The sequence below is a fragment of the Pteropus vampyrus genome, unplaced genomic scaffold (assembly GCF_000151845.1).
Source record: "Pteropus vampyrus isolate Shadow unplaced genomic scaffold, Pvam_2.0 Scaffold12, whole genome shotgun sequence".
Classification (NCBI taxonomy): Eukaryota; Metazoa; Chordata; class Mammalia; order Chiroptera; family Pteropodidae; genus Pteropus; species Pteropus vampyrus.
The window spans coordinates 13,241,879-13,251,842 of record NW_011888793.1 but is presented as its reverse complement, the minus strand read 5'-3'; the positions used below and the strand labels follow the sequence as shown (position 1 = coordinate 13,251,842).

General features: G+C 37.7%; 1 protein-coding gene across 5 annotated transcripts in view; it reads left to right on the top strand.

Annotated features, from left to right (window-relative positions):
* Positions 1–9,964, top strand: part of TNIK (TRAF2 and NCK interacting kinase) — a 366,909-nt gene that overhangs the window by 306,617 nt on the left and 50,328 nt on the right. For all 5 annotated transcript variants that reach the window (XM_023524725.1, XM_011380421.2, XM_011380430.2 and 2 more), the window contains 2 exons: positions 1,925–2,164; positions 4,619–4,725. In XM_023524725.1, the coding sequence (XP_023380493.1) occupies positions 1,925–2,164; positions 4,619–4,725 (347 nt within the window). The remainder of the gene's footprint in view (positions 1–1,924; positions 2,165–4,618; positions 4,726–9,964) is intronic.

Genomic DNA, 9,964 nt, shown 5'->3' with positions numbered 1-9,964 from the left:
CTAGAGGGTATTACCCTAAGTGAAATAAGTCGGGCAGAGAAAGACAAATATGGTATTGTTTCACTTATCTGTAGAATCTAAAAAAAAAAAGGAAAAGAAAAAGCAAAACAAAACAGACTCATAGAAACAGAGACCAAAGAAATGGTTGCCGGAGGAGAGGGTGTGGGGGAATGCGTGAAAGGTGAAGGGGTATATAGTTAATAATATCGTAATAAGTTTCCATGGTAATAGATGATTACTAGAATTAGTAGGGTGATCACATTGTAAGTTATAGAGATGTCAAATCACCATATCATACATCTGAAACTAATATAACCAATATACCAACTATACCTAAAGAAACAAATAAATTAAAAAATTTTTTTAAGCCCTAACTTGGACCCTTTAGAGGTTCTTTTGCTCTTTAAAAGGGGAAAGTAGAAGAAAAACTTATGAAACTTTATGAAAGTGACTAGGAAACAAAAATGTAAATATCCTATGACAGTGAATTGGATTAAGTGTTCTTCAGGTGCTTGGATTTTTGTCTTTATTTCTTTGCTCTTTTAAAGTGATTTAGTGTTTTGTGCTATGTATTTTTAAAATATACTTTGTTTTAATATTATTTAATGTATTTAGTTATATTTAACATTAATATAAATTTTATTACAATTTTATTCTGGTCGAAGCATGACATTGAGCTTAACTAGACTTTGAGGATTTCCCTTGATCTAAAATTAATAACATTTCAGATTTCAGATTAAAGAGGGTCTGAAGAGGCTGGGGCAGGGCTGTTCCAGGACAAGACCTCAAGGGCAAGAGGACGGAGGCCCGGCTGCTGTAGGGGGGCTGGAGAAATGCCCCCAGCAGTCCAGGCACTGAGATTTCAGACCAAAGAGCGTCCGATAGGTTCCTTGTCCAAAACGGATACAAATAAATGTTAGTCGAATTAACAGTTAATTTTAGAAAGCATTCTAGATATTTCTGCAGTCAAGATTTATAGAACACCTTCCCCATGCCAGGCACAGTGCTAGACTCAGAAATACAATGTAGTAATATTTAATTTGAGCAGATGTGGCTCCTGTCTCCAGGGAGTTTATCTTCATGATGGAGGAGACAAGTTTATATACTAACAATGAAGTGTGAGCAGTGCAAGTAATGGTAAAGGATACTCTGAAATCTAGATTTTAATGATTTGTCTTAAAGAGCCACATCTCTACCAAAAGACTGCATGTCCTTCCTGCATGAAAAATGTCACCACATGCCAAATTGTGAGACTTACAACTCTAAAAGAAACATCCTGGTGTTAAGAAGTATATCATATCATGGGTGATAAGAGCCAGTTCACCACAAAGCAGGGTAGCCTAGCATTTGGGCATAGGCTATGGGGGTACATGTGGGTTCCAATCCAGGCTCCGGCACATGTTAGCTGTGAAATCTGTGATGTTGCTTAACCTCTCTGTGACTTACATTCTCACGTGAAAAATGAGGAAAATAATTGTGTCCACCTTGTGGTGGATTTAATATGTCATAAGAAGTAAGGTATCCAGAGTAATATTTGTTTAACCATGCAGTAGTACTCTCTAAAGTCCAGGTTAGGGGTTTTAAATAATGACATTTCTAATATTGCAAGAGAAGTACTTGAAATGTATTGCATTGCTGGTCAATAAATGTTTACTAAAAATTGTTATTGGTACTATCATCACACTTATTTCGCTGGAACTTCTCAGCAGTTCCAGATAAGTCATTTAACTTTTTGCCAGGATCCCTGGTTCAGTCCACATAGCTCTAAGTGGAAAATTTTGAAGAGCGTTTAGAAGCATGCGGTAGATAACGGCTCTATGTGCTCCAGTTCATGGACCCTAAACCTTGTTTTTCCTTCCACTGAGTGAGGCGCTGGATGATCTGCTCTTTCTTCTAACAACTCCAATGTCGGTTTGATCCTTAGATCCCACACTTGGTAGCTGTAAAATCCCAAGGCCCTGCCTTGACCGCCTCCCAGTCAGTGCACGAGCAGCCCACCAAGGGCCTCTCGGGGTTTCAGGAGGCCCTGACCGTGACCTCTCACCGCGTCGAGATGCCGCGCCAGAACTCGGATCCCACGTCAGAAAACCCTCCTCTCCCCACTCGCATTGAGAAGTTTGACCGAAGTTCTTGGTTACGACAGGAAGAAGACATTCCACCAAAGGTAACATTACCGGGGTGTTCTTATTGTCATCACCATTATTGTTGATTATTATCACCCCAATTCCAGACCTGTCGTAATATAGACATCATAATGCCAAAACACTGTCCCCTCTCACGTCTGTTTTGGTCACTCCTCATTCCCAACCTGTGACTTAGATTGTCGCTTATCATCTCTGACCTCCGTTTTCCCCAAAGAAACAGAGGCTCAGGTTGGTTGGATGACTTAAAAGTATGTACCTCGTATCCAGAATTAGAATTCTCAACCCCAAGCATTCCAAACTATTATTTTACTATCCACATTAATAAATAGAATAATAAATATTTTCATTGGTGACTGAATCTATATCTAGAAAAATTGAGAAACTTCCAGATAAAAAATATAAATTTATTTATTCCTATTCTTAACGATACAAAGTGAAACCAAATTTCAGGTGTTTAGAAGATAGTATTGCTCCTAGAATATTTTAGTTGGTTCCATTTAAGGAAAGCTCTTTCTAGGCCAGGTCATAATTTAATTCCAACCTTAACTAATTACTGAGGATAAAACTGTTGAGTAAAATGACCCATCATCCCACTGGACAGAATAATCCTGGGTTTGGTTTCTTTTGTTTTTGCCTAAACTGAGTTGGTACTCATTCCAAAAAGTATCCTGAAATGTGGTCATGCATCTCACTGAAGACAACCTGGAAGTACTTCAAGTTACTGGAGGAATTTTTGCATCAGATTCTTTGTGGTTCAGGATTCCCCTTTCTCCTGAACTCAGCACAGGAGCTATGACAAATGGAATGTCCCTCGATTTCCAGAGATCACTACCATTGATGATTCCAGGAAAAAAAAAAAATACTTTTTAATTCAATGATTCTCCAGTGCTTTTCCTCATTGTTCTTCGAAAAACATATTATCACAGGCTTTTTATTATTTTGAAAATAGAAATAACCGATAATGGATTTTTTGTTGATATTTTCCCCTTGTGGAAGCAGAGATGCCATCAAAAATGTTATTTAAGGAGCAAAGTTCAATATGGAAAACAAGGTAAACAGAGGAGCAGACACAAGAGCTGGGGAAACTAAAAATGGAGATTATTGGTCCACTATCTAAAAAATGCAGGCATACATTTATAACTCATGGAGAAAAATTTAGATCAATACACAGGTTTCAGGTTTTAAAATTTTATTAAACTCTTCTCTACAACTATTTATGTTTACAAACAAAAAAGGAAAAATAGTAGTAGTGATATTTAATTTGAGCAGTGATATTTAATGGGAGCACTGATTTGTCCATTCTGTTTCACTTAACTGACTTATCTTTCTAGATCTTTATCTTAAAATGTATTCTGATAACCAACAAAACTTGTATGAATGTTAACATCATTTAATTTATTAACAATGTTAATAATATTAAAACAAAGCACATTTTAAAATATCTAGTACATAACACAAAACCACTTTAAAAGAACACCCCCCCCCCACACACACACACACATACACACACTCACAAAAAATGAATAAAAACTGAAGCACCTGACAAATGTTTAACCCAGTTAGCTGTCACGGGACATCTACATTTTCATTTCCTGGTCATTTTTGTAAAATAATTTTTCCTTCTACTCTCCCCTCATGTTAGACTCCTTTAATACACTTGCCATATTTGATTCCATTAAAAAATGTTTCATAAAATAAGGTATACTTGAATTCTACCTTAGGCCCTTGCCAGGTAAACTAATGATGCATTTCCTGCTGTATCTAACAGTCTGATTGGTACTCACATAGTCTTTTTGAAGACCCTTCTAGTATTTTCAGGGTTAATTCTGTTTTATATTACATGTGCAGATTGACTTTCCAAACTATGGTGTTTTGGAGTTTGTTTTTAATTAATAATTGCAGGTTGATTAGGAAGTGGAAACATGCAGGGTATATTGCAATAGTTTCTCTGAGCTCACTGACATGTGGCTTATGTCCGAAGTTCTAGCCTGATACTCTAGTTTCTCACCAGGTTTCATAATTTCCTTATCTGTTTGTCAGTTGTGATATGAGCTAAAAATGGAACTTGGTTTATCTGGATGGCTCTCATCTGATGCAATTTCCAATGATCAGGTGAGTTTATGGTGCCCTAAAAAAATTTCTGAGTCCACCACTCTTGTACAAAAGGAAGTCAATTATTTTAACTCAATGAATGAAAATAATTAGCTTGGTCTGTTTTCAAATTTGTTTTGAAAATTCAGGATCGTACCCCTTAATGGTTGCTGAATGTGCCTCAATGTGTTTTGTTTGATTTTATTTACAGAGTCAAATAGTTTTGAGAAATGAAAGATGTTTCTTCCTTGACACATGAAAGATGTGTCTGATCATTTCTGTAACTCCTGGCAAATCTTTCTAAAGGAGTGGGCTGTTTTTCAGGCAGTAGCTTATGGAAGCTATTTTATGGACAGTATTTCTGAATTCTGCTTTTTTTTCAGGTGCCTCAAAGAACAACTTCTATATCCCCAGCGTTAGCCAGAAAGAATTCTCCTGGAAATGGTAGTGCTCTGGGACCCAGACTAGGATCTCAACCCATCAGAGCAAGGTAAAGGAGAAAGGTGGTTAAGGTAAAGGAAAAAGCCTGCACCTACCTCTGTCATTATCGCTTTCCTAAAAGATGTCTTTGTTCTTTTTTCACTTTTTTCACTTTTTTCACTGGCCACCTGAACTGTAAGTTTTGGTGGGCCAGAACACAGCCAGCCCTTTTATTACTTCAGCAGCCTTTCACAGAAATCAGTGTACAGTAAGGGTTCATGAATGAATGAATCAATGAATGATCGAGTGAATGAATGAATGAATTGAAGCAACCCAGAAATCACTCAGGTGTACCTTAACTGACAGTTTTAAAAATCTGGGAGTAAAACTGTAAATACGAGTCTGATTGTAGCAAACCATTACTTCAGAGACCATTTTATGGAGTCAACAGAACAAAATCACCTGGTTTGAGGTGATTTTTAGCATCAGGTCAAGAAATGTGCCCTGAGAACTATTGAGATGTTAGAAAGGAATCACCAAAGAAATTCAGTAAGGAGTTTCCCTAGCATGGCAAATTACAGAAGGACTAGCTCTTATGAGGAAATTCCCTCTTCGACATCATGGAGGGTCACTGAAATATAGTTATGCTTCCACTGGTGTTCTGTGCTCTCCTAGAATTCTCCGTCAATGATGTGTAATCCTACAGTCAGGAAGTTGCATCCACCTACTGGTTGGTGTAGAGGTCTCAAGAGGAGCTGGAAAGTAAACAATATCTTTACAGTATTTGAACAGATTTTATGTGGTAACAGATGCTGTTGGCTGCTATAGTTCCTCAAGCTTCCCTCAGATTTTTCATGATGAATACACTCCCTTTTAGGACCAACTGAAATAGCAAATGGGCTCTGTTGAGACTAAAAAAAGGATGAGCTTGGGCAGGCTGTTTTATTCTTCTTCCTCGTGTTCATAATAAGAGAAGGACTCTCCCTTGCTAGTAAGAGAAAAAAGAGACTGGAAATGAAGGTTATGATTATTTGTACATATCTTTAAAATATGAAATGCTTTTGATCATAAAGCTTTAATTTTCCTCTTCACATGAAAGCCTTAGGAAGGGGTCATTCTATAAATAAGATGGAACTATACTTGGAACATTTATCCTTTTAGGGCAAAGGAGCTAACCCATTCTGCATGGTATTACCAACTGCAGGAATCTCTGGATGAGCCATTTTTTTCCCAGTCACTTGTCAGATTCGTGCTGAACTGCTTTTGCTCAGCAGGGCTGAGGAAGACTAGGCTGTATAGTGACCAGGAAACCAGCCTGAACTTTCTCAGTCACCTTCTTCAAGCAACTAGAAGCCCTAATTATCAGTGCTTCTTCTCCTTTGAACTCTGCCCACGAGGTTGTGTTCACTGGATCGGTTGCTTAGAATTTTAGTGGCTATAGATCAAGCATCACTTCAACTTTAAGTCTTTTCCTTCCATAGACCAAAAAGAGAGAACTATTGTAATATAGTCAAATAAAAAGCAGCTCTTTGTTCCCCCCAAAGTGTTATTTTAATGACATTGGGGCCCAAGATAGTAGACATCTGATAGTCAGTGGCTTGCAAAACATGCGCTTTTCCCTCAAAACCACTTAAATTTTGTACTTTGTGCAAAGAATGAAGACTCTGTGAGACAGCTAACATTTTTGTGCTTACAGAGGTAGTAGGGAGGGAGTAAGCTAAGATGTCAACTATCTTGGGCCCTGATGTCATTAAAATAACACTTTGGGGGGAACAAAGAGCTGCTTTTTATTTGACTATATTACAATAGTTCTCTCTCTTTCTTTTCGGTTTATAGAAGGAAAGATTAAAAGTTGAAATGGTGCTTAATCTATAGCAACTAAAATTACCTGCAATGAAAGTGAGAGAGATTATGGGGAACAGGAAGGATGAAGAATCTCCATCTCTGCCACATAAAGTAACCCTACCAAACATTCCTTCTTCTATTCGAGTGACCAACATTCAAGATGTGAATCGGACTTTGCAATGTGGATTGGATTTCATTTTTAAAAGCTTCAGGATGTGGTTTATTTACTGTGATAGACGTAGCGTTAGTTCACCTTTGCTGCATAATAAAGAACCCTGAAACTTAGTGGCCTGAAATAATAACAATTTATTATTTCTCACAATTGGTGCTATTTATAGGACCAAAACTACCCTACTGTGGGTTTGTTAAGAAGTTCTCTTGGTCTCACTTGAGCTCAGTCGTGCAGCTGCACTTAGCTGATCGGTCACCTGCACCTTCATTTGGTCTTTCGTCCCGGGCTTCTTTACTGTTTGGCAGTCTCAGGACAGCAGTCCAAGAAGGAAAGCCCCGATGCACAAGTGCTAGTCCAACTTGTGCTTACATCATCTTTGCTGATGTCTCATTGGCCATCACAGGTCACAGGGTCAAGCCCTGAGTCAGTGTAAAAAGGAGATACACAGGGGCATGGACACTGAGAGAAGAGATTCAGTGGGGGCCACTACTGTTACATAGAGACTCTCCTACTTTCTGGTGATCCTAAAAAGGTCCTCAGAGTTCTTTTTGTACCATTTGTCAGATAACTGCCCATCTGTAAAGCTATAGAAAAGGGGTGCTTTTAAATAATTCATCTTTTACAGTGCTTCTAAGCTATACTTCTTATACTTAGTCAATATGCCTTTTGTCCTCTCAGGCTTTTCTTTTAAATGATTGTTAAAAGAGATTGGAAAATTAGCAATTAGAATGAATCCCAAGAAAGATTACACATGTAATAAGAGACAGGTTCAGGACGTTTTGTTATTTTTTTTTATTTCATTTGGTAAATTCGGCAAATGTATATTGAGTACCTGCTATGTGCAGGGCTGCATATTTCCTTGGGACCCAGTGATTCAACCAAGGCTTCCTGACTCTGGGACCAGGTATATTATATCAGAAGATATAATATACATGCAGCTCTTTGAAGCTACAGGTATTATTAGGGGCAAAATTCTTCTTGAGTCCCCAAATGGTGACCATTTGGAAAAGAGCCACAGAGAGAGCAATTCTAGCTGTTCTGCATTTTGTGATTTGAGTGAGAAATAAACTACTGTTGTGATAAACCAGTGAAAAAAAAAGAAGGCAAAGCCTAATGGTTAAGAAGTTCAGTTTTGCTTCCTGAATTCAGTACTAATGAACTACAGTTACTAGTTGCAAGACGTCATATAGTAACTGCAGAATGTGTGATGTTTTTTAATAATTTGGGGAACAGTATGTTTTAATCAATAAACTACTTAGTATCCTGAATAGAAGACTCTTGAGTTAGAATGGGCATATACAAGCATATACCTATAACATGAAGGAGAAAAAAAGCTTTACTATTTTCAGTAGCCTTCTTTTTTCCAGAAAAATACTGCCTATTATGTCATTCTTTTGCTATCTCCACATGCCACATTAAATAAAAAAGATCGCTATAAAAAATATGTTTTGAAATACATACAGTTTGGAGGAGGTACAGCTGTGCTGGCTTCAGTTGGTCACGAAAGTATTATTGGGCCACCCCTGTGGATCCCTGCCTTCTGCTTAGTTTGAGACAATTTACTATTTTTTTATTCATTAAACACTTGTGGAACACTTACATATGCAGAGTACTATTCAGTGTGCATTAGATGTTAACTAATTTGAACCATATAACAGCTCTTTGAGGTTATGACCTCCTCTATTTTATAGATGCGGAAACTGAGATGAACATAAGTTAAGTAAATTACCCAAGGTGACAAAATTAGTAAGGAGTGGAGCCAGCATTTGAAACCTGGTAGCCGGCTCAGCACCAGCCTCCTCACTCTTTAGCGTCACCCGATGCTAATCTGTTAGTAATGAACACAGCTGACATCGCTGCCTCATTTTCCCAAGAGAAAGGGAGCTCGTGATCCATTGACTGGCAGGGCAACATTTTGCCTCCACCTTTCTCCCCATGTAGTTTAGTGAGTCTTTTAACAGCACCTCTTAACCTCAGGGTTATTGATCCTGTGATATTCACTACCTTTTAAGGGTTGTTGTCCCATGGGACCTATTTAAAGCACCAAAACTACCCTACTAAAGCTAGAACTACTATCGTTATGTGCTTTTAATAGTTCCCTTCCTAGATGGCTAAGGTCCCGCTGAAAACATGGTCACCGTGACCCCATCAGCTGTTCCTTGCCCTTCTGTCTCATGTATGTGCAGCTGGGCATTGCTCAGGCTGAAAGATCAAAGGGCAGTTCTCAGATGCTCTATGGACTCCCAAATGCTTTATGTTGTCAAGGAGATCACTTGAGTTTAAATCAACATTCGATTTGTTCATTTCTTAAAATACCATTTTTTAAAAATTCGAGGCACTTTAATATTTAACTTTGATTCATCTGTTCTTTTAAAGCAAATTAAAATTTGATCAACCAAGTACATTAAAAATATGAAAAGCTTTAAATTAAGCCAGAAACACCCAGTCAAAACCCAATGACTAAATGCTTAATTTCAAAGAATAATTCTCTGTCCCATCCCAAACCTGTTTTCTTATGGCTCCTCTATCCTCATTGGTTGTGTCATCAAGGAACAAACTAAGTGAATTTTGGCATTTAGCCAGTTAATTATAGACTTGGCCCAAGTATTTGGGCCAAAAAATCACTTTGTAATCCTAATTTTGTTTTGACTTTTTATATTATTCAAGTAAATGAATTTTTTCATTTTCCTGTATATTTCATATGCCAAACGGCATTGTCTGAGGGATGGCAAATATCTGAACTAAAAGTTAGCATTTAAAAAAAAGCCGTATGAATGTTTTCAATGTTTTACACATTTGGATCTGAGTAGGCTCAGTTAATATGTGAACAAGAGAAATCTATTATTTCATGAAATTCTGAAATCAATTTAAGAGCATATATTTCAGACCCCTTGGCCCCAAGGCTAGACCACATATTACTACATAATAAGGAAGAGAAAAATGTGAACAGTAAGACATTTTTTCAAAATACTCATACTTTACAAAAAAACAAGTAAGATAGAAAAGTCATTTTAAAGTTTTTTCTATTTCTATGTGTGGTTATGTAGAAACTAAATACTTTTTCCAGTCTCCAGCAACAAAAATAGCAACCCTGTTAAGATCAGCCCCCACGCTGACTAGCTGCAGTGGGGAGGACTTGTGCTAATGAGGCCCAGGTCAGGGATTTAATGCCCTTGGGAACCAATTAGTTTCACACAGAAAGAGGCTCTGAGTTCCATCAGCAATGCATGCTCATCCCAGCTGGTTCTGCTAATGCCTATGCCCCTCTTTTATGCTAGGACAGTCCTGGCCC